The sequence below is a fragment of the Pempheris klunzingeri genome, chromosome 19 (assembly GCF_042242105.1).
Source record: "Pempheris klunzingeri isolate RE-2024b chromosome 19, fPemKlu1.hap1, whole genome shotgun sequence".
Taxonomy (NCBI): Eukaryota; Metazoa; Chordata; class Actinopteri; order Acropomatiformes; family Pempheridae; genus Pempheris; species Pempheris klunzingeri.
In genome coordinates this window covers 4,462,548-4,488,615 of record NC_092030.1, presented here as the reverse complement: position 1 = coordinate 4,488,615, position 26,068 = coordinate 4,462,548, and the positions used below count along the sequence as shown (strand labels likewise).

Genomic DNA, 26,068 nt, shown 5'->3' with positions numbered 1-26,068 from the left:
CAAGTTTCACAAGCGACTCAGCATTTAATGTAGCAATTAGCCCGGTCAAGAGCATAATCATTGAATCTGTTATGAAACAATTACGTAACATCCTCATCGGAACGATGTCCCTCCCACGCACGCTCTTTTATTCTTTGTGTCCTTTGTCTTTATTTCCTGCTTTATCTCTGTGAGTCTTTCTCTCTCTTTCCACTGTTTTTATCTTTTTTCTCTCTCCCAGTCTTACAGTTTGACCCTCAGCAAAACATTTGGGAAGACGCTTGTGCTGGACTGCTGTTTTTGCTCTTTGTTTTACTGACAGATAAAAAAGTAAGATAAGCTTTGGGGCTTCGAGGCTTTTAGCTACACTGTCTGACTGCTACAAATATGTTCGCCTCCTCTATTTTGACTAATCTTACTTTTTGGAGCTTGACAAGCCTTCTAGGAAAAGCACAGTGCAAGCCGCAGTGTCTGTCCAACCCTCCCTTGCAAACCCCTTGGTGAGAAGGTGACCGCTTGGTGGTATGAGGGACAATTCTTTTCATCTTAATCTTAATATGCAGGTGAAAGGTCGAGTAGACATAATACTCTGAGAGCCAGGGTTCAGCCCTCTTATTGCAAGCTTAAGCAGACTCTATATGCTCCTCAAAATGTTTGAGATTTGGTTGGTAAGATTCGCCGCCTTTGCCGCCTGAATAATGCATCGTCTGTGCAATCACACTTGATGAGGCAAGAGTCTTATTGTATGCTTTCGGCTCCAGCCACTTTGAATTGTGGGCAGAGGGTAATCAAAATGCTGATAACTGGGTGAATTTTTGGCAAGTGTACATTCAGTGCTATGCCACTGCCGCTCCAATTGGCAAATCCCCACCCCTCAGAGTTATAGATGGTTTGATCAACCATATGTATGGAAATACCCTGCTGTTGGTAAAAATTCAGTTCATTTATGTTTCACTGAAAACACATAATGATGACATGATCGTATTGTGATATAATTTTCCAAAATGATGTTGTCTAAATGAGTGATTACATTATGGAATTGAACATCATTTGGATTAGGCTATGTTATATTGTAATTTTCCATACATTTACCATATTTTGTTATGTATTGTTATTGGAAAAATATTCGTATTAATGTCGTGGTACTGATTTCAACCATTTCGTAAATCCCCATGGTGAATGTTTTTTGTTGGTGTTCAGAAAGGACACAAACTCAAGATTCTCAATGAGAGTAAATGCCATGCATTTATTTCAGCACTGCAACATATCCCTCAGACAATCAAGATTCATGTCATAACCATAATTATTCACTAAAAGGTTCTGGCATAGACCCTTCATAACATGGCATAAACACTACACGAAGTTCTACTTGTTACAGCATATGTCCAGTGATTCTATGGGCAGTTTAATGTGCATTTAAATTGCTGTGTAACCTGTAGGATTACAGAGTTCCCACCACTTTTTCCATAACAATCCTTAAACAGTGCTTCTGCATATTAACAAAAGACAAGTGTTTGCACAACATCTCCCATCGTCTGTCAGTATATCGTTACAGTGATTATGTCACAAAGTAGTCCGACTGCATCTCATTCTCACAGTGCAAATAATGACGCTAGAACAGGAGGGCAGATGTTTCCACCTAGTCAAAGTGCAGCTCTGAGCACAACATGAACAAAATGCACTATATGGCTGTATATACATGTCAATTACTGGGTTAGCTTTCATTAACGTTCACTTCACATCCTTTTTCACAGTTAGTACTTCAGAAGAACATAGATTCTTGGTTGAGAATGGGGAAAACAGAGGGTATATCAGAGAATACAGGAATAAATACAGAGATTTAATGCATAATAATAATTTATACTGGTATGAATAGCAGTTCTCATATAATATAGTGTATGCGGATAGCTTTCATTCCTGTTTGGTATATGTTCTGATGGCAGCTGCAGGGTTAATCTCCTCCCAGAAGTATACTGACTTGTCAAATAATAATGAATTTGCATGTGCCGCTGTGTAGTGTGATTAACATTTTTGATGGTGAATAACACAATCCCATTACAGTAGCATGGGACTATTATTAGGACATGATGAGGCTCAAAGGGATGAACACTTGAAAGAGTAACAGCCTGTCACACAAATGTACCCGCATTGAGAGGTGTGTTATGTACCTGGAGGGCTGTAGAGTGTAGTATTTGTCATTTAATGCAGAGTGTCATCATCCTAGGAGCTTGTCTGATTGTGTGCATGATCTCTGCACTTAAAAGTTTCAGAAAAACCACTGACTGACTGACTAGTCGTGAGTGGGTGGCTGTCTTTCCCTCATCCTATCTCTCTCATTTGTTGGAAGCCGTCAGGTTTTTTCTTAGTTGAGACCTGTGACAGCTGCTGTCACTTGACTTGTCAGTCAGTGTGTGTGTGTTGTCAGTGTTGTGGGTGTGAGGTGGCGCAGAGGAGGAGAGATTCTGTCTATGGCTTGATCTGCTGTCTCTCCGTGCTTCATCCAGTTCGCTCAGTTGCCTTCCTCGTGTCGTCGTGTCATCCCATCTGTAGATTATAGGGTACACCCTCTACCCCTCTCCCTCTCTCTGCTGGGGTGCAGTGGAGGATCCTGGACTATAGAGGCAGACGGATGTGCATGGCAGAACTATTGGGCCGCGCAGCCAAAACATAGATGGCACTCTCCTTTAAAAAGTCTGCCCAGGTCACTGGCCTGTTGGAAAAAAGACTCATTGATTAACAAGCGAATGAGGTTGTATGCATTTTTCTTGTCTATTAGTCAAAAATCAGTCTTTGCAATAATTTCACTCCAGTGTGAGACTAAAATCAATGGTGTGGATAAGACTGCAAACTGTGTGTAAGGTTGGGATCACTAAACACAAGAAATATGGGACAATGATGACAAGGCTTTTTCGTACTGCCAACAAATCTCGCAAGCAATGGATTTAATCTACTAACAAGCATTGCCTCTGTGGCCAAAGCCTCTGCGTGAAAGAGCTCCAGTGTTGCCCTGAAAACCTTTGTCATGATTCTTTTGATGATGATTGTGATGAAGATGGGCACTGCAGTCTCCTTTGAGTCAGCCCTACAAGTGCCATCCAGGTCCCATAAAAACTTAGTATAGTGTGGCACATTGAACTATTTCTTAAAAGATGAAAAGTGTCCAAGTGAAAAAGTGTCTCATTATAACCAGATATGTAGATGGGAAGGAATTATCCCACACAGCATTAACCATTTTACAATACAATACAGTAACGATGCAGTTCAAATTATTTGATTATATTAAGTGCCTGGCTCGTGCTCTGCTGTAATTTGTCTCATGCTGCTTTGGAAATTCATTTAAAAAAAACTGTGTTTGTCAGACCTCTGTTTAAGCATGTTTTGCCAATTAGTATTCAACTTGATAAGACTCTTGTGTAGCTCTCTTTGAAATGGTGGTTCCCTGTAGTCGCTGCCTGAAGTGCTTGTGCATTAGCTGCAATTATTGCGAAATTTTGTAATGCAGCGTGGGAAAAGTCTCAAATGCCATGATGTGTCAAAGAGGGCTTGTCTTCATTATCTGGTGACAGTTAGACGGTGAATTTGAGGTGATTTTCAGGGGAAGTGAAGCCTGAAGGAGAGTTGTCACCATCCGCACTGCAGTCTTCTAGGTTTCAATGTTTACCTCAAAATAAATCCCACTCTTGCTGCCCATTAAATACTGTCTTTGAATAGCGGGGGCCACTGCAGGGTCCTGGTCCAGTGGGAAAGCTCTAGGCTTATTCTTACAGGCTGAACAAGTTTATGTAAATTTCACTGATAAAGCCTGTTAGAGGCAAGAGCCTGTGAGAGGCTCTCTTCTCGTTATCGTGCAGCCGTTATGTTCTACGGTTTTTCTGATAATTTTGTCCCCACACACTCACTAAAAATATAAGAGGACAAACCTGTTTTCATCAGTCTTGCTCCTTTCACTGCCAGAGCTGGCAGGACTGCTCTCGCATATGGGGCCAACATGACTTATACTGTAAAGGACAAAGAGTAACACACAGACAGTTAAGAGTTAGACAGTAAACTACAACAATGGTCAACGAAAGGACAAGACATTTCCTTGCGCTGAAAAAAAGGGAAAAATTAGGGAATCTATAGAAAAGGAAAATGCATCCCTAAAGTAATTCACCATCCCAAGCATTCATGATGATTTTACTGAGAAATGAAGACATTTTCTCATCCACATCTGTAATCCCTACTTTCACATAAAACTAGGCCACCATCACTGGAGTGGCACCTCACATGTAAACCCATCATCTTCTGACGTAAGAGACACTGTTTGTAAGACATAATGTATAGAGAGTGCAATACATGTATCACTAAATAGCACTACACATTATCCCGTTCTTTTTTTGGCTGGATTCTCTTTATGCTGCCAAATCCAATATGTTATATAAATATATGGAGCAAGACAATGTTGCCTTATATTTCAGTAGAAACCCCAATGACTGTCTTCCACACATGTGAGTCACAAGTTTTGGAGTCACACAGAATCTCTTCTGATGAACTTTCTGACTGATGGCTCCTTGAAAAACTCCTCTTCAGTCTCACACGGCAGCTCGGTAATGTCTATAATCCAGTGATGAAAGGGAGCAGAGTTTTGTGACGCATTTGATATTTGCTTTTTAACGAGCGAATGAGGTTGCATGCGTGTGGACCAGATGTGCGCTCTCACACCCTTTTGGTCCACGGTGTCCTCTTACATTAATAAGTGAGGCTGTTAAAGCAAAGCTCCCCTAAAGAGAACAAACCTCTTTCTGTTGATCCCTGTAATTAGAGGCCAGTCTGAATTTTATTCATACTTCAGCATAAGAAGACCTAATCATATGAAGGGCTCTCATTGTGCTCATTAAACGTGATTCAAGGATGCATGCCTGTTTGATTGCTGTATGTTTGGAAAGACTTACAGTTTGGAGTTAAGAGGCTCCACTCCAAGCCTTTTTTTTTTTCCTTTTTTTTTTAAGAACAAGGGTTAAATTACGAATGAAATCTAAATCGAGAGGTTGTCTGAGGATACTTTATGATTGCAGAGTGCTCGAGGGTGTTGAAGTAATGAAAAGGAGGCAAGCCATGCAGTGCTGAGTCACACTCACCCACAATTCATAGGAGAGCAGAGTCCCATGAGTCTGTGGGGAATGCCATATGTTGAATAGGTGAGAGGGTTGGAATGGTACAGCATAGAATTGACAGCACAAGAGGTTATAAGCAGTAGCAAATGCATGCACACGTAGACACACACAGTACACACACCCCCCCAGTGGTGGAAAATACTGTATTGTTCTTTCCAATGTAATGTACTACTATTTCATACGTGTACTCCACTGTATTCCAAAGGGGAAAGAGATCATTTACTTCCCTACATTTAGTTACTTCTTTCAACCACTGACACACACACACACACACACACACACACACTCAATGTCACACAAACACACAGTGAGTGCAAACACAGGTAAACTCATCAGAGTCAATCAGGGCTTTTTTCCCTTCACTATTACTCTGATCAAGTCAGTTTGTAAGCGTCAAACTGATCAGGAGCAGTGATGTATAAACATATTTATAAAATATTCTATATTATATGAATACTGTGTGTGATTCCTTAGTGCATTTTCTGCCATAAGCAATATTAATCATCAAGTATAGACCACAGGACATGCACACCGTGAAAACAACAGCTCTACAATGCAATCCAGCACAATAATCATCGAGTTAAGAATGCTTTTTTGAAGGTTATGATGTCTGATTTTTGTTCAGGCTAAGTCATTTTCAAGGCTGTATATTGCGTCGGAGTTGCACCTGATTGCGTTCTGTTGTGAAATACATTTAATATTTTGTCTCCTTTTTGATCCATTATGAAAGCTTCACAAAAGGTAGCATTTGTTGCAGGGTTGTTGTAATGGTTGTTGCGTCTATACCCTGTGGCCATTCCCGGCACCAAGCCTTCATTGATCTCAGCCAAACAGAGCCCAAACAGCTCTGTGCTGAGTCTGCCTCGACAGTCTTCAAAACACACGGTATAAGTGAGTTCCAAGCAAAAGCAAGCAGCTTCATCCATCTATTACATGACATGTATTAATAGGTGGAATTCAGTCATATTCAGCTACAAACTGACAGGCAATAAGTGCCCGCTAATGACATGACTAGCAGCACAGAATACATGATTGAATGAAACACATTATATCTTATTGCCTTGATATTAATATGAGAGGAGGAAATGACAATTTTGACTTATTTTGATGTGATTTATATAAATTTGAGTTAAATATGTTTGACTTGAGAAAAAGCATTATCATTATATTTGAGAAAAGTTTTATTGCTCATCAAGTCCCTTTGCTATTTCCTTATCAATGTTGCATTTGGGGTGTTCACTGCATTTGGCTCCGGCCAATGTGTCAGTCAAAAACAATGCCTTTGATTCAGCAGCGATCTATTTCAGCTGAAAGCTCCTCTGCAGAGAAACAACATTGTTAAGCCAGACTTGTTATAGTGCACATTGTCCAGCCATGCACTTTCAGTGTCAATGTAATGAGAGGGAGTCCAACTTAATGTGGATTTTTTGCATTTATTTTCAATAACTTATCTTCATGAATATTATCTTCCATTTCATTGTCCTTGAAGCAATGCAGATACAAATGATTAAATCAACAAATGGTGCAGTGGTATGCCAGTATTAACTTTGATTTTCCTTCCATCAAAGCTGTAACAACTGAACCCTGAAACCTTACGGGATTTCAAGTTCCTTTTCTAATTCATTTAGATGTAGATGAGATTTACCTTTATTGCGGGGAAATTACTAAAGCTACTGTATGGATGTCTCACAGCACACATTACCCTCTTCATCGGAGGTCAGCACATTACTGAAAAACAATTAGGTAATTAGTTCAGGCTGTGATTTAAGGTCTTTCTCCTTAAAGGGAATTTGGCAGTGTAGTTTCATAAAATAAACAGGATGCAGAGTCGTTAACATCCCATCTGAGCAATTCGATAATGAAAGCTGCAATAACTCTTCTTATGGCCACTTGGAGTCAACAGAAACATTTTGTGGAATTGATATGACAAAACTTGTCAGGAAACAGCTGTTTGCTAACGCACACACAAGTTAAGGAACAACGTTGTCATTTAGAGTTTTGAGTTGTGTTTGTGTTGTTCTGTAAAGTCCAAAATTAGAGTATAAGCCTGGTATCTTTAAACGTGGACCCTTTTTTTTTTTTTGTACATATTTTGGGTTCAAAATTACTGGCAGGTACAAACATTTTTGTAATTGGTCATTTGTAATGAGCAGCTGTAATGTAATCTTTGCTTTGCTTGTCTTCTGCTGCCTTGATCGATTAATTTGTTTGTGTTATTTTGTGACTTTGATATTTTATAGAGCTAGTTCGGATCCGAATGAACATGAGTGGCAAAAACTAGACTAGCAACTCCCGTGTTCTGTGAGGTAAAATTGTTGTTTTTGTCAGCGGAGTTTGGTGGCTTTGAGCCAAGCGAGATAATGGCAAGAGACAGCAGGTCACTTAAAGTGAACAACAATTGACTGATTTTTACTTGACCTGTAAAACACAATTAAGTTGTGTCAGCAGCAAACTTTTAAACAAGGCATTTTAACCAAATGAGGTAGATCTAGAATCTAGATCTAGATCCAGCACTACTTGTGGGTTTGCACCCTGACAGAAATGTATAGAGCTGGAAACAGAGGAAACTGTATGAACTGATTTTCTCATTTGACATATTACGCATGTAAAGCAGTGTCAACTGCAAAGCAACAAAAATGGACACTGTTACTATGGATTTTGCCGGCCACAGAATGTATATGAATGGATAAAAGAACACAGCTTTCTCACTGTCTCTATTCTCCATGCAGTCAAACCTTTTTTCCCTCATCCCACTGCAGTTTGCATACAGATGAGATCCTGATTCTCTGTGATCCTGCCAGACTTGTACATAGACGTGCACATTTTACCTCTAGTCTAGACATGAACTATTTGCGTTTTCTAAAAGTATTCAAACTAATGTTCTAGGTTTGAATTTAACTACTTCTTGGCATAGAACTGACTGATTGATTTACTGGCTCGTCTTTGATATACTCACCTCACATTGCAGGACTGTGAGTCTTTGTTGAGCTTGTGGAACCAGGATTGCTGGGCCTGGCGGCATTCTGCTCTCGTGATCACGCTGTCCTTATCCAGGCCCAGACCCAGGAACACTGACCGTGCTTTGTCTCTCTCCTTGGCAGTCAAAAGACGCACCAGTGAGTTCTAGGAAAAATAAAAACCAGTGTTTGAGATTAGCTAACCTCGATCAACTCCTTTAAAGCACTCATAACAATTCTGTTCCCCATATATGCTTTTGATTGATGTAATTCAAGGGCCTAGGAAAGGTATTTTTAGAGCTGATTTAGTTTGGGCTTAATCATTGTCAATCACATTAGCACTGTCTGAAATAATCTGCTACCACTGCTTTACAACGTTCTCCCCCACGCACAGTCCACAAATTGCAAATTTAATCTCCCAAGCCAAAATCACAGCACAATATTTAAACTATTGCACGGTGATCAAGTGACAATACAAATGAGTAATTCAGGCAGGTAGATGCAGGCCATTAGCATTTGCCCCCGAGCCTTTTTATCAAACTAACCTCAACATAATGTATTGTTTCACCCATGTTCCTGCATTCTCTACAAGGCTGATTACAAAGTATTTTGGCTGACCAGGGGGAGTGTCTTTGTGAGACAATCGAACACCAACAGCCAACAACATACCTGTTCTCAGTTTGTAAAGCTGCAGTTAGAGTTCTGCACTAAGAAGTTATAGTGTAGCAACGTCAAGCAAATCTACACATTATGTGGTCTACTGGTCACTGCAATTGCTGATCTATGCTGCAGTAAATTAAAAGAACGTGAAGAGCTTTACTTTGGCTCAAATCCAGTTGATCTATATCACAAAGTGAATAAAATAATATGAACACAGTTTCACAGAAGCACAGAACATAAAGCAACATTTCTGGATTTACTTTCAGTATCTGGACAGTATAAGTGACATCTATGACACAGGTGTTTGTTTTTACTTCTAATACTTAATGAGCCTAACAGCAACAGTGAGGCTTAGCTTGGACCTAGGGTTATTTTGTGTAACCACCAACAATAACCAAAACAGTTGTCTTTTACTTCACCTCTGTGCGAAACTTCCTCAACACTACCAGAGACTCAAAGTACAGGAAGTCCGACCACTCAATGAGACCCTTTTTCTCAGGATCCAGCGCTGCAAACTGGGCGAGGACTTCCTCCTCTTGCTCATCAGTCAGGTCCTTATCAAACTGCTGCTTGGATGCAAAGTGGCGGTACTGCAGCAGCTCATCTGACACCAGGCATGACTCTACAGCGGCAAGGAACAATTCATCACATCAGACCTGATTAGTCTCAGAGCAGTCTTCCAGATATAATTAACTTATGGTGACTCATTCTCTACAGAGGCAAGACCACCTCCCAAGAAAATAAAACCACACATTTGGAAGAAGGCGAGGCTGAGGGCAAAAAATGTAGTAACTGACTGAACAGCATACGCAGCATGATCTTGATTTGTTTCTTCTGCTAAATGTAGGATTGAGAGTTCAGGAGTGTGAAGAATGTCACCACCGCCTTGCACTCTTAAACAAAATGTATTTTCAAACTTTGACTTATTGACTCACCTGGGATGATCTTGCACTGCTTGAAGGTCTCCAAAAGGCTATACATCTCCTCCTCTGTTAGGAGCAGATTCAGATTATCCTACAGAAGAGGATGAGATGAGAGCAGAGAATTACACTTAATACAAAGTGATCCTCACAAAATGTCTTCTATTGTCAAGTGGCACATTACTTGGTGTTTAATAAGTGAGTGGGCTTTAATTATATGGAGTCAACTCCAGATGGGCCTCCTGCAATTAGCCACAAGCATATAAGGTATTGTATTGGATTGTGAATCTATTTCACATTGTGCAACGATTCAGTTTCCCTGGTGATTCACCTGAACTGCTGGTCTATCTCACTATTGTATCATTAGTAAAAGGCAGCCAGAAAGAAAAGGGATATTTCCAGTCTCAGTATTATGTTTTTGTTCGATTCCTATTCACCCTAATAAATACATTTGCCTGATGTAGACATTAGCAAATCCACAGGGAAAGAAAATCACCGGAGACACTGATTTGAATATTCATATTTGTATATTATTTGTACATTATTTAACAGATAAGTGGCATGATTAAACTTTAATGATCCCTATGGGATTATTGAGGTAAGTCAGTTCCAGTTGGTTTACATAGTCTTTAATCACTGTTACAACCTGTCAGGGCTTCACAAAATCCACATTATGAAATCTAAATTAAAATGCACAACTGCCCACCCTTAAAAAGATGAAAAACATCCCTCAAGCTCAGCAAATGACTCCACAATCACAAAGGGCTATAACAAGGATGGATGTCAATATCAACCAACACTTATTAGAAATGCATTTTAGGGTGATTTCTTAGATAAAATGAGAAGTCCAGGGAGCTGATTAAAATTCTACTCGAACATAACTTGCCCTCACCCACACACTAGCCCTGACCAAACCCCCCAAATATCCCCAGCTTTTTCTAGGCAGAAAAGTTTGATTTACCCACAAACAAACAAGGCGCCATCGCCTCATTATATCAGCCACTGGGAGCTGAACATGGGTGCCAACAAGCTCTATGATGTCCTGCATTTCCTCCTGTCATCAAGATCACAGTAACTGCCAACACCTCACTACCCCACTGTCTGCACCTTTTACAGATCAGCAGCACATACTGTATGTGTAGCTACTTATTGATTTATATTTTGCACCCTTTCCCATTTTGAATCAGCCTAATAGCAACAGGAACATATGAAGAAACTCACATGATTTTCCTTTTCCTCCATTTTTGCACTCCATTACTGTCTAATGCAGCATTAACCTACACCCCATGTGGCCATTCCAAGGTCAATGGAAATCTAAAAATGAAACACCAAACCATGATAATACACTCACGTCCCGTCTGCAACACTCCAAAAAAACTATAGGGATACAGTCTGGGACACGGCGTCCTTGTTAAAATTTTGATATGTATCATTTTAACAGAGTGGAACTCTCAGTTTGAAGTGTCTAAGCAGAGTGAGTGCAATCGCCACACACCTGCCACAAGAGAGCAGTTTGTGTCGCACTGGAAAACCCTGCATGATTTTTTCCACATTGCTTTGTACTTGTCCTCTAACGGCTGCTCTCTGCATCGCAAAGGCCGTTGAAAAGCCCAACGTGGTTGCATTTTAAGGAAGGACAGACAGTTCAGAATGAAATATGATATGTAAAACTGAGCTGTAGCACATATATAAGCAATGTCTTCAAATGTATTTTGTATCCTGGAGCTAAGTATGTCTCACTGTCATTATTATGGACAATTTTCAGCCACAGGTTGACTCTGGTACCTTCAGTCCCAGTTCAGCTTCCCATTGCACCAAATCCAAAACTATGTGCCATATAGGTTGACTGTTGTTTTTTTTAGGCAGCTGCTATTTGCACCTGGAAGTCAGTACCCAAAAATACTATTTGCTTCTGGGATAGAATAGCCAATGTGGCTATTTACACCAGAGTGTATGTTCTAAAAGGTATATTTTGTGTTTAATGTAATCTTTTCTGTAATCTTATTGGTGCCTAGGCCTAGCCAAACTGCAACTGAAAACTGATAGTAATAAAGGAAAACTGAAAATAGCAAGTCATCTATGTCTAAAATAAAAACAACTATTGAACTACTGTATTTACCACTCAGATCCAAATAGATGCTCCATTTTTTATTATTATTACCTGCATTTCTTTGCTCAAAAGGCTGCATTTCAATAATCCTGTGATTAGATTAGAATACCCCCCAAAAAGTCATAAAGAATCCATTTCATCTTTAAGTGTGTGTCATTGAAAAAGTAAGATGAGAATCAACAAGAGGAACAAGAATGATTTTGCTGTCATCGGTAAACTGGTTCCTTTGTTTGTTCTATGCTTGAAAATACTTCTGTGCATATCCGTGCATATTCCGTTGTTATGATCCACAAGCATTACTCAGTAATACCAACTGTCTGCAGAACAGTGAAACTGGCCATCTGCTATGGATGCTATAATTATATTGTTTTATCAGAGAGAAGTAACCTTAAAAGTGATTTAAGAGTTTATAAAAAAAAAACTGATGACAGCATTTGAAAATAGGTTCTCTTAGGCAAAAAATGCCCGAGGGGGCGAAAGTCTAATAATAACAACGCATTCTAATCTTGCTCTGGCAGCTTGTATAAATAGTTATTTGAGGCTGTTCTGTTTAGAAAAATGACAGTGTTGATAGTGTGTTCAAGAAGTATCCTTTAAATAACTCACATTTAGGCCCAGGGCTAGAGCAGGAAGTTAAAAAATCTTCAAATTGATCTCGAAGCAGCAAGAATCAATGGTTTCATGTGAACAATGAATCAGATGACTGTGTGATGTGAAAGATGTCGATCCTAGTGACATAACCACAGATTATGACACAGAATAAGAGAATTAGCACCCAGCCCTGCAATTCCGCTTGTGTCTGCGGAGCCTTTTAGTCACTTTTGGCTCACTGTTTTGCAAACGCAGCTGTCATTAAGCTCATTTGCAGCTGCAACAGAAGCAGATGTTTTCTAGAAAAAGCTCTGATAAGCCTGCATACTAGTTTCCCAGAAACATTTTGCAGATAACGAGTGCAGAGCTAAAAGGAGAGTGAATATTGGACTTAAATTCATGACACAAAACTGGACTCAAAATGAATGCTTATCGTGGTAAATGTCATTTACATATCCAGCTATGCTGATATATAAAATCTGCTATATAAATGCACTCTTTAACAGGGACTCCTCAGCTATGACTGAAGCAGAATCTAGCAGCAAGCATGAAGAGGAAGTGAGTGCTGTAGAGAAGGGTCACAAGTGTTCATGAGCCCCTCCTGCATCCTGAATCCTGCCATTTAGACATACATGCAGAACTCTGCTTTGAAGGCTGACTTTAAATCCACTTTCAAGGAAGCATAGTCCATCTGCCAGCACCAGACTCCAGTGCCTGTGTGGAATTAAATGTCAGATACAGAGAGGGGATTTGTAACAGCTGACTGACACATACAGAAAAAAAGCTTCTTTCTTTAGCTATGACGGCTAGAATTCACAATTCAAATCAACCACCTCGCCCAATTGTCTGCCTCCACCCCCATTTCTCACACAAGGAAGGAGCCAGCCAGATAAAGAGGACCTTTCGGTGTCCTCTCTCAAGATGTGTGAAAACATCCCCTTCTACGTGCAACTTTGGCAAGTGATCTCTCTTCTCAGGCTTTGCGAAAGACAGTGAAGCCCCTACTCCACTCTGAAGGGTCCTCCAGCAAAAACCCTCTTCAGCTGCTTATGCTGAATTAAAACAGATTGCATTAGGCCTCTCACGGGGCGGTGATCATCAGAGAGTCATCAGGTTCGGCACTGGTCTTGAATTCCTGATGAGAAAAACCTTCCAGAACATTGCCTCACTTTATGTATTAACTTGTTTAAAGAATAGTTTGTGTTATTAACAGTGTAATAACAAGATGTAGCAAGCAAAAGTTGTGTTCACCTTCTGCAATAGAGAACTGGCTGTAGCTAATTCATGTGGCTAACTCACTGTCACTGACATTTAAAGGAAACAGAGCCATTGATAAAATAAGTTACACCTGTGATTCTATACATAGTGACATAAAAACCTGATGACCAACCAAGCATTATGTCGAAAAGTCACCAGTTTTAAATTTGCAGGTTCAGGACCATTAGCATTTGTAGTGAGTCGATGCAGTAAACTTCATTCTCCGTAGCATTAGGATGTCCCGACTCGCCTTTTATCCTGTTTGTGATGCGGAAGGTTTTCATGGAAGCACTCAAGAAGATGCTACAAAGTGACAGGGTGAAGTAGAATAAAGTTTCCTGCTGATATTGGATACATGTGGCCACAAATGCTCCCAGCAACGTAGTCGTCTCATTGTCTGTAGTGAAAGCAGTCAAATCAAGAGTACTGAGGAAAACATAGGTTGGGGTTTGCTAAAATAATCCTCCATAAATCCTTGATAACCCACAGGCCGGTGCTACGAATGTTAACGCTGAAACCTACATGTGTACCTGCATTTGCATTTATGAAAACTGCATCTTTGTTCTTCAGCAAGTGACGGTGGTGATGAGCTGTGTAGACTTACACAATAGTAGCAGCTCCAGCCTGTAACAGTGTGGGCTGTATCTCTCATCTCCTGCAGAGCCTCAGCACGCAGGTAGCCCAGCTCCCTCAGGCAGCCATCATGGAAAACCCGAGTGCAGATCCTGCAGGGGTACAGGTCGTCGGCCGTCCATACCTCACATATATCGCACATCTCATCACTTGGTGGCTGAGGCAAAAACAGAACTTGTCAGTCAGATTTTTTTTTTTTGCATCTTAATAAGGCAGACCTACGAACTCACACACACACAAGTGCTGCGTCATGTACAGTCCACGACAGCTCTGACTAACAGGTTAGGAGGAAAGATTAGACATCAGTCCATGAATAGTAATGTTTTTTGGTTTGATTAGTAGTATGAGTTGCCTTTGACATGAATACTAACATCTGTGCCTTTATCTAATGTGTTCATTTTCAGTCTTAGTCCAACTTGCCTGTATACTCCATTTATAGCCAGAATAAACTCAGCTGTCAAGGAATGGAAAATGACTGTGGCCTGCTGTAGACACACCGCAGATGAGGTAATGTCAAATTCCCTCAGTCACAGCTTAGCTTATAGTTATGGTCAACACGCTTCCTGCAGAATGAGATCTAGGCAGGGCTATAACTGGTGGAGTTCATCATTCATCAACTCAACAAGATGCAGTACTTTATCTAAAAATCAAGCCGAACAATTAAAATGGCTACAGGCTTCAGTTTTCATTATGCCACACAGCGCTACATGTGATGGATGTAACACACAACATACTGACTTAAACTGGTTTATGACATAGTGAAGCATGGAGAGAATGAATTTTTGACTGCACCAATGGCGAGGCCAGACAGTCAATAAAACACAGAGGGTTCATCCCGTTGGGAGCTGGATTGTGCTCGGCACCTTTCCCTGCAATCTGGCAGTTGAAGCGTGAGGCATCTTGTGTGGACAGTTGACATTTTGGCCCGAGGGTAGTGCTAGAGTAAAGCTCATTTCGTGTCAAAGGTGGAAAAGATTCAGCCTCTTACTCGAAGGCACTAAAAATTTTCATAGCTATGATACATTTCTATATTTCTTGCATAAAATGGGAAAAGTGCTTTAAAGGATAATGTAAGATTGCAGATTTTTGTTTTCTTTGTTGTAATGTTACAACTGAGTCTCATAAGCATTAAACTGAAAAGTGACACCATGTATATTGATGTTGTGGGGCAGAAAGCACCTATGAGGAGAATAAGATTGGTCCCAAAATTGACTCTTGAGGTACACCATACTTGGCATAAGAAAATAAAGCGGCAGATGCTTAAGGACATTTAAAACTTCCAATGTGACAGATAGAGGGAAAATAAATTTAAGCCAATTTACCACCATACAAAATGAACCCATCATCCCTAATCACCCATCAAAAGCATTAGCCTGGCGAAGCAATAATGGTCTAGTTACCAAATACATATCTATTATTATCCCAAGGTAGACGGTTTTGTTTCTGCACCTCTTGTTCAAGTACAGCACCAGCAGTACAGCAAGTTGCCAGGCAATGTTTACTCTTTGTAAAAGAGAAAACCTGATGGTGTCAGTGCTCCTGTGAACTCCATCCCCTGTTAGTCAGCGTCACCCTGGATATGGTCACCTCTCTGAGGCAGCCAAAGCAGCCCGCCCACAAGATGCCCACTGTGAAGAGTCCTCGTGCACAACAGCATCAACACATCTCACAGTTAGTGTGAAATAAAAAGCCTTGCAGAAAACTACTTCAAATGCAGACTTTCTCACCTTCAGTAAAGGTGTTTAGATAAAGCTTAAGGGTCTCTTTACAGCCTGGCTGGACTGCATTATCATAATGCCTAACTTGAGGGAGGAGAGGATATAATGCGCTGCTGTTGCCATTGAGATTCTTTGACATCTCTCAGACATCTCTTTAACCCCAGGACTTGGGGGTTCATAGTGTGTGTTTTGTAGAGGGTATTTTCATGTTACTCATTCAGATCAAACTCTGCCCATGAATTGTTAATGACACATCGTTAGCCTCAGCTCTATTTAGGCCATACTTCAATACCTGCTCTTTCTTTTCCAGCTCCACCTCTACAGACTGGTCGTCATCAGCTTCCCTTTTGGGCCGAACAAAAGCGGGCGGTGTAAGCTGATGGCTCTTATCAAGATCTTCAGGTTCCACTCCTTTCCCATCACGTAACCTCGACCAAGCCTCCTGGTTGACCTTGCACTCGTCCCTGGCTGGAGCTGAGGCCTGCTGGGAGGTCGATGGACCCGCACTATTGTCTGTGTCCTCTTGCTCCGCCTCCTCGGTGTTCTTCTCATCAGCAGTGGCTGATGGTTTGGCAGGGCCTTCACCGTCCTCCTCTGCTCCTTCTGCCGGTTTGGTTGGTGGAGGACGGTCTTTAAGGCCTGCCTGGAAGGCAGAGACGACAGCGTTGCATTTCTGCACCTTCTCCACCTGCTGCTTCTTTGACATGAGCACTCCCATGGCTACAGACAGATAGAGAAAGAAAGGAACAGGACTGTTACACAAGAATTTTACATTTACAGTTTATCATAACCCTTACTTGCAACAGTAGAGTTATTAGCCAGAGATCTAAACCCCTGGAAACTTGATTTTAAATTGGAAGCATTTCAATATATTGTTAAATATACATGACTGAATAAGCAACAATAACATTTAAAATAAGGGAAACATCCCAGAAAATTATCTATTAAGAAATAACCTAAAAAAAGTCAGGTAATCTGCTTCATCAGGACTATACAGGTGTTGTTTGATCAAATTTGATTGACAATGCCCTGACAGTAAGCACACAAACTCACAGCTATCATCAGACTGTGATTCAGAAATACTAGATTTTTCCAAATGAGCTCCGCCAACTTGAACCCAATGAGACAAACACACACAAATACTGAAATCTATCACGTGACACAATCAATCCTGCTCTAACTTGGCAGAAAATTAAGTGTTCATGTATTAACACCTTCTTTATAGTAAGAAGCTGATTTAATTAATATTCTTTAGTGGTATCTCCCATGAAAAGGATATGTACTGGACCACATCGGTCAGGATAAGCTGCAGTCAAACACAGATGAGAACATCACCCTATGAAAACTCTCTTTGAACACTGGACCTTTCTTGGTGTGTTCCTCTTTCCGTATTCACTGAACAGCTTGGTTCCTTTTCAAATCTCTTTCTATCAACAACAATGTCCCTGAACTCCTCTCCTTATTACTAAATAAACCCTGCCCATCTGCTCCTGCTCCCACATCTCCATGGCTCACTGCTAGCATTTCTTAACACTGTTCAATCCGCGTGAAGATGAGGATATTGACTGAGATTAGCTTTTTGTTTGCATAATTCAAGTGGCAAACATAACGGTGGAAATAAAGAGAGTAGGTCCCACAGATCACAACACACGGACGAAACTACATTGCATGTTTTTATCTTATTACACACCAGGTACAGACTGAATGAGACCTTAGGGCCAATGCAGTGGTTGCCTTCACACACAAATGTTGCTCTTAATGCTCCATGAGTAAGGGATGCTGTGCATTATGTGTTTTATTCGTTTTACCTGTTGTGCTGTGTTTTTTGATGTGTGGGGGTGTTTTTTAATGTCTGAATGTGGGTTTTTAAACCTTTTTTTTATAGCAGTGACAAAAGAAAAATGTTCTGTTTTTACCTGGAACAGACAATAAAGTTGAATTGAATTGAATATCAGTGTAGAAATCTGTACTTTCTCTCTGCAGCTCGTCATATGAAGGACACCGCGCATCTGAACGCAGACAAGTAACTGCCTGTCAAAATTAGAGACATGCAAAGCTTAACAGTAAGAAGGCCAAACAAAAATCTTTAAGATTTGAGATGGTTTGAAAGACCATGTATCTCCATCTTCCACCATCTTTAACCCAAATGGATTTTTAGCATTTAGGTTAAAACAGACACTTTGAATCCAAATTTTTACATAGTTGAGAAACTAAATGGTCTGTTCACACAATTTAAAAAGCATATCATCTCGCTTAACCCTGCTAGTATCTTGCCGTGCAGATAACTTTGGGTTCAGTTTTCTTGGTTTATGGATACTTGTTTCTCAGATTTTGGCCAGATTTTGAGTTCAGAGAACCCCAAGAGAGTTGTGTGTGTGGGCATATGAACTGTGTGCTTCTTTTAAATGGTCCCGAGTTCAAGCAGCCGTGGATATCTGACATCTCCACTCTTCGAGTCCGACTGTTCACCAAATGAAATGACTCGATCAACTTCATTCATCCTGGAGGAGAAAATTAACTTCTCTCTCGCTGCAGGTTTTCAATAAGTTTGTGCTCGTTATTAAATCAAACACCTTTTGACTGCTGAGCATTTTTATGAAATGCCAAGACAATTTAATTTTAAATGTAACAATGTTATTGTTATAGTTCTTGTTTGTAAAGAGTAAAGAGTGAAGACTACTGTATCAATTCACAGCACATAGATGCAGTAAGCTGTGTATTGATTTTAACTACGACTGATGTGATTTTTGTGAGAAAAAAAAGTGGCACTTTAAAGTTTCCAAAGACACAACTCTTTTGGATTCCAACTCCTGCATTTGTAAAGAACTCTGTACCAAATATTTTCAAGCGATTGCATAATTCTTCACACATTAAGTGAAGTCATGCACTTTAAGATGTGATATACCATGCAGCAGTTATAAAAAAAAAAAAATTCAGATCCAGAAACTGACTTACTGTTAATTTCCACATAAGTGAGACACGACCGTGAATTCCATTATTGAAAAAAGGCCTCTGTCGTGGATTCAAGTTGATTACATGGTACTTATGGGACATGTGTCTTTGCTCTCAAATGCAATCCCATCCATCCACGCTCCACGTAAGTGCTTGTGTGAAATTCAATCGCATTTATCTGAAGTGAAATGGGAGTCATTCCCTCTCTCTTCCTCCTAGGCTAAGACTAATATCCTGCCAGGCCTTATGTTCTCAGGCTCGTTGTGGACTCGTGCTTCAAAGCCTGTAGAAGATACAACACGATACGACTGCGCTGTCTCTGGTTTTCATTTTGAAAAAAATACACCTAGATATGCAAAAAGTTAAATGACATTGCAGTTAAAACAAATGAAAATTAGAAGCTCCTTGATTTCTTTGCTCTAGTTTGGTTTGCTTTCATGTTGACAAAACAGAGGCAAAATGAAACTGAAATGATTACTGCACTGAATATCTATTTTGGCAGGTGTCTTCGTAAAGGGAAGTCAAAGCTGAGGCATAACAGAGATTTATAAACTGTGTCCCCTCAGACTTAACATGTTTTGGGTATGTTGAATGTCCACACTGGCAAATGACAACATGAAGTATACTCAAAAATGCCTATACCCTTTCTGAAAAAAAAAAAAGTCAAGAGTGTTGTTGTTCGACTGTATTGTTCCATGATGCACTACAGGAACGGAAGAGGTGCTCGGATTTGGACATAAAGTGAAAAATTATCAGATGATGGTGAAATGCCTTAAGTAAGCCTTAACAAAAACTGTAAAAATGCCGCTTTTACGGCTTTGGTGGCTTTTGGCTCTGTGGAAAAACTGGGACACACGATTATCTTCCTCAAGGACAACCACTTCATTTGAAAGGTCAGTTTTCCTGATAACAGTCTCACACCCTCCTGCAGTCTAATAAATGACAGCAACATGATGAGAATATACAATGATTAAAATACACATATGCCGGCCTGCGGAATACTAGACAGACTGTTATCCTACCTGCAGGAATAACAATCAGCTCAGTGGGTTTAGCATAGATGAGCTTAGGCTGACAAGCCCTGCTCCATCGTTTTAATGCGGGGTAGTTTGGATTGGTTTTATGGATGAAAAATGGAAATAAAAAAGGTGTTTAATCATAATGCCCATTTAAAATTGCAACAAATGTCCCTGGCAGGAATTGAACCAGGAATGTTGCTGAAGCTCTTTGTTACATATCATATATATTATACTGAAATTACTGTCTCTGGTTTTCATCTTGAAAAAAAACCAACCTTTTTCTCAAATATATACAGAATCTTACCTCTAAGAAGCCAAAAAAAGCTGGGCCAGTAGGAAATAGACAGCAACCCCAAATTTCATAGCCATCCAATTATCATTGTATTATTGTAACATTTCCCTCAAAACCACAAATGTCAACCTCACAGGGGGATTTCATGGCAATCAAGTACTTCATCAGCGTGACATTAACATTCCTAGAGCCAGGCCACTTACATGATGAAAAAATCAAAACAGCACCAGCTTGGATGTTGCTTGAACTACTTGAACGCACAAAAATCTCTTAGCCAACAGCTCATACATGTACAGTAAAAACAGGTTGTGTGATAATAACAATACAGGATGGCACAGTGATTATTATAGGGACTTAATTATCCACTGAAGTGACCTTCCCATTTCGGTCAGAGCAGTGCTGGCACAGACAGTACACAGTGACAGCCTTTAGATGCCAGATGTGCCTGCAAGGACCAGCTTGTGAACTGCAACCTTTTTCACATGAAGCCATGTTTGAAAGATTTTGCATGCTTGAAGGCAAATCTTAAAATGACGGTATGGTTGATGTATTGGTTAAATGCTGACCACCACAGCTGGATCCTCAATTACTGTGCAGTGCAGAAAATGGGCCGCGCCATTTTAAATGAGACGATCAGCAATAAAGAAATTCTTCTTTAATAGCTAGCGAAGTGAACAGGCTTCATAAACAGTGAGGGGGGATAAATAAGAAACAATGACAATAAACTAAGTGCTATTACAAGCCCCAAGGTCTTCATACACTCCATCGAATCAATGCAAGAAATAAATAGCACAAAATGTCATTATCCTTTGAAAGTCAAGCACTCATAGCTCGAAGTCAAAATCGAATTTCTCCACTATAGTGCAAAAATATATACATAGATCTAAAAAGGAAAGAGGGAACAGTGGTTTGCATTCTTCAAACAGAGCTGGAAGTTAAGCCGCTGCTGATGAGGACATATCAGAGCGCACAGACGACCTTGTCATTTTCAGGTTAACTTATGAATTTTAAATAAGGGCCTTGTGGTTTTTTTTGTCTATATACAAGTTGATTCTGACACAAATGGGTCAGCGTCTGGCTTTGATACCTTAGTTTAGAAGATAGCACTGAATAACCTGCCACTTGGTTGCCTTGCAAGTCGGAGATCCAAAAGCTTGTGGCCAGAAGCCTGTCAAACTGCTCAGCCCATTTTCCTCTCTGACTGACAGCAACATTTGTGCAGCTGAACACCTGCGTGCACTTCATACTCACAAGAGAGACAGACATATTTGTTTTCCATCTATAAGAGCACTCTAGTGAGTATCTACAGCAAAGACATGAATACTTTTTTGAGGAAGACACATATATCGATGTCAGTCAAAGTGGTTATTACAAATTGTGTCTTATTTTTGTAGTGTTGGCCGTCATTCCTACCTGTCATACTAACATTGTACTCACCAAGTTAATTGCTGTGATCTGACCAAGCTAAAAATATACCTGAGGAGACAAAAAAAAAAAACAAGGACACAGACAATAACACACCAAAGTTATTGGTAAGACGGAACTAAGGCAAACTGTAAAACTATCATCCAGACTGTCACTTGTATCTATCACACATTTGATAGTAATAAATAGTACAAGGGGTTATAATGTGAGCTTGGAACAGACAGCTAACCTCTACCACTGACCTCAGGGCATAGATGTATGTTGGAGGCGGGGCTCTGTTCATTCCTATTAAAGTTGCTCAGAGGCGCATGATGGCAACAAAGTTCAACTTCCCAGGCATGAAAGTACACAGATCTTCCGCATTGTTGGTCCCATGGACAACAAGCGTCTTGGGTGTACCAATTAAATTATTTAATCGGTCAGCTCTTCTAGACTTCCCAAATGTTATTGGATCAAATTCAGATTTTTGCAGGGGTTGGGGGACATTTACAGGCATCTCTTTGGATTACAAAACAGAGATCTTTAAGATTGTTACTTGAGTCATCAGCTGCCCAAAACTGTCAACTTCCTAAATTAACTTTCACCAGATGTTTCCTGTGCGATGTGTGATGATTATTGTTGATATTTTGCTCTCAGTTATGGATTTATATCCAAATAAAATTGTATAGACGGTGTTGGTTGTGGTTCAGATGGTGCTTGTTTCCAACTTGTTCGATCATCTGACTGGTTGTGGCTTTTTTTTTTTCCATTTGCTATAAATGGCAACAAAATCTTCAAAGGTCAGTCACAAGTTGTGATGAATGGTAAATGTTCATTCAGGAGCACACAGTATTAAAAATGGGTGCCACTAAGGCTCAGCAGTCATCCAAATTCACCCTTCATATTATATTTGAAGGCAATACAAGCAGAGGAGGATGGGATAAAACTCCCTCAGGCTTGACGTTCACTAGACTCCTGCAGGAGCAGCTGCCTCGGCTGCTCCACTCTCCTTCCCAGACCCCTCTGAATGATTTAAATGCCCCTGGATAAAAAAAGATCTGGACCAAAGGAAGGAAAACAGGGCCACTCCTTGGGGCAGAACCTGACATATATGGCTGAGAAAATATTATTCTGTCAAGCTGCACTGCGACAGAATATTCTCAAGATGATGAAGTATATCAGCAATTCACTCACTTATGACTTAAGTCATGTGACTTTGCTCCATTCATCTATATTCTAAAGAGAATACAGCAGTTTTTGGAGGAGTATATGGAAATGAACCCTTTAATTTAATTTCTCTGGCATTTATGTACTTTTTGCACATGAAGCTAATAAACATTTTTAGATTCAGTATGCATGCTCTTGATTGATATCAGTGATTGAGTGTGACGAGCTCTCGGATGATAAGACTCTCAGGAGCATCTAGGTTTAATTAAATATTGATAATTTCTGAGGGAAGTGGCACCAAAGTGCACTTCAAATCCTTTTTCTTTTTTCTCCTCTGAGAAATCCTTTTGTAGCCTGTCCACACTTCACTAATTTAACACTACCAGACCATGCAGCGCAAAACACACTATATTCTATAAGATTTCCCAATAGCATCCAACAGACTGAGCTGACGTTCCATCCTACCTCCACCTGACTTCATTTTGTGAGGTGCAGCTCAGACAGATGAGGAAATGAGGAAAAAAATATATTGGCGGATCTATTTTTGTCACATAAACTGGTGTCAAGAGCTGAGTGTATTATGAAGGAAATGAATCTTTAGTTTGAATTGGATCCATTTACGTGTAAACAGGAGTGTATTAGAGGCCAACAGGGGACACCTTAAGGTCTGTATTAGTATTCAGTCCTCTGCTGCCCAAGAGTCACCATGGGGATGTTATTGAGATTCACAAGAGCTCATATAACAGCTATTTAGCAATATACCTAGACAACACTTGGTCACTGCAGTCAATTCATCTGCTGAAGTATATTTTTCACTCAGTTTGAAATTTTCTTATAATTATGGCTGCTGTCGTTATGGGTACATTTGGCCAGGTGCCACATAGCATGGGGGAGGATGTTGTTTTTTAGATGTTGCACAAGGTCACTGTGAATACGGCACAGATTAGCTACATAACATGTTTTTAGGCTGTTCAATTAAAGAGTGTTTTTTTTTTTTTTAAATGTGTCCAGTGTTTCAGAAGAAAAATGACAAGTCAAGAAAAAATGTGCAAGTTTTTGATTTTGAAGAAGAACAAGAATGAGTTTTTGATCCCTTTTACCATCTTGTGACACCTTAAGTTTGTCTTTGGGACCCTTTGAGCTCCAGATGGCCAGGTTAGGATCGGAACCACTCCTCACACGACAGCCACTTTGAATCTGTGGGTTTCGGATCTTTTTGCCCCACTACGCAACGGATCAGAAAAAGTCCCAGTTTTAATGGCTGCACACACTGTTGTGTAGTTGTATGTTTTATGTCATAAAAGCACAAAAAGGATGCTCATCTGCATCGGACTTTACTTGCATGTCATGTATACTGTACGATTTCCCTCTCAAAGCTGTTGGATGTCACTGTTATGTGCTGATTAGAATCCCAACCAGTCCTCCTTTTCATTCCTTGTTTCAGAGGAGGGAGGGGGGCATTTTTTGAATGGAAGCACCACAAAGCATGCCTTTTCATGGGAATGAATCCCCCTTTAGCCGAAGATCTCACCCACGGACCAGGGAAGCAAAGACCTGGAACTAATTACACTAACGAGTTCACCCTGATCCCTGTAATAGCGAGTGAGTGGAATCACTAACAGCCATTTAAAGCACGAAAATGTACATGCAGTTGGACACACAAAGCCAAATAAATCCAATGCAACAGCTTAAGTGTGGTTTGCTTGCTTCCACCTGGTCTGCGCTGTCACTCTAATTTCTTCTGGAAGAAAGAGACTGCTACGTGCATGACACAACAACTCTCACTCTGGCCTCTTCTCCCACCCTGAGCACAACAACATTCCCCACAAAAAGCATAATATGCTCAAGGCTCGACAAATGCGTACGGGGGTTTCAAATTCAGCCGGACCTAAAAAAAAAAAAAAAAAAAGTGCCTGAATGGAGGAGGAATTTAAATCTCAATGCATCGTTAGGCTGGAGACATCACGTTGGCATTCAGGCGCTGCCAGGCTGAGAGCCTGTGCCAGCCAAACGTTGTGAGAGTGTCTGACAATAACCACAGAGCAGGCGGCAGTGAAGCAGCTCGGGCTGCAGGGATCTGTGACAGACTGAGAAGCAGGATCTCACTCCAAGGTTAATGCTGAAATTGGCTTGTTTGTGGGTCTATAGGGGCTCGAATATAACAACAATAGGGTTGTAAACAAAGACAGATGGGGGGCTTAATGGACAGCAGCACTCCCCCATGGGACAGTGCTGGGGAAAGTGGACAGAGAAGCTGGGGACAGAGTCATCCAACCATGCCATTAGTTTAGCAGAATCTCCCACTGATACAACTTCATCTTTAAGGTCGGAGAAAGATGTGTTATCAGTTATCCTCCCAATCATGTGCATGCATCAACTATTGTGCAAATATTTCTGCATTTATTTCCTACAGTGAATTGCAGTGAAACGAAAGAGACACAGAAGCAGCCAAAGCCACCGAGGAGAGCGATGTGAACTCCTGTAGTTCACACCCATGTGGATGCTGACCTAAATATGCATCCACATGCAAGCATCGGTAATGAGGCTTCCCACTAAATCCAGCAACACGAGTCCCGTCACAGCCCATGTTTGCAGCATCAGCACACAACAATAAAAAAAAAATAAAAAAATCAGACTCTAGACCAGCCCAGCATGGCAGGTTTCTGATTTTTTCTTATGTAACATCATAAAGAGCAGTGTAGGAAAGAAGGCCAGGCAGGCTGCAGGTGGACTCACCGTAAAGAGTAAAGGCTGCTGTTCTCACTTTATCCTCTCTGGCTCAAGCCCGGCCGTCCAGCATGGCAAAGACTTTGCTCGAATGAAGTATGCGCGCCTTTCCTGGCCAGTCGGCAGCCCCGCAGAGAGATGGATGGCACAGCACTTTGTTATTCCTTCCCCTCACCGTCCCACAGAGAAAATTTACAGTCGGAAGCAGCTTCGACCCCTTGGCAGGGATAGAGACTTGTTCAAGAGCCGCGGACAGCTCCGGTGCTGAAATCTTCCTCCTCCCTCTCTCTCTCTCCTTCTCTCTCTCTCTCTCTCTGTCTCTCTCTACGTGCGTATCTGTCTCCCCCTCTCTCTCTTTCCTCCACCCTCTTCCCTGAGCTGCTCCCTCAGCATCTGAGGAAACACGCAGCTCGCTGAGACAGGGGGGGGCTGATGGGGGGGTCACTTGGTGCAGGCTTACACACAGACACTGAAGTTAAACCACGGATTTATAACCATCATATTTGCAGCCCCCTCCCACTCCCACTCC

At 40.8% G+C, this 26,068-nt stretch overlaps 1 protein-coding gene across 2 annotated transcripts; it reads right to left on the bottom strand.

Annotated features, from left to right (window-relative positions):
* Positions 1-1,230: 1,230 nt before the first annotated feature.
* phf24 (PHD finger protein 24) lies at positions 1,231-25,636 on the bottom strand. Of its 2 annotated transcripts, XM_070850628.1 has the most exons (9): positions 25,549-25,636; positions 16,271-16,698; positions 14,232-14,417; positions 9,685-9,763; positions 9,169-9,371; positions 8,089-8,255; positions 5,097-5,129; positions 3,900-3,977; positions 1,231-2,689 (listed from the first exon to the last, which is right to left on the bottom strand). In XM_070850628.1, the coding sequence occupies exons 2-9, from the start codon at positions 16,694-16,696 to the stop codon at positions 2,593-2,595; spliced, it is 1,269 nt and encodes a 422-aa protein (XP_070706729.1). In that variant the 5' UTR covers positions 16,697-16,698; positions 25,549-25,636; the 3' UTR covers positions 1,231-2,592. The 2 variants fall into 2 exon arrangements, with proteins under 2 accessions (XP_070706729.1, XP_070706730.1); XM_070850629.1 differs by lacking the exon at positions 5,097-5,129.
* Positions 25,637-26,068: the final 432 nt, after the last annotated feature.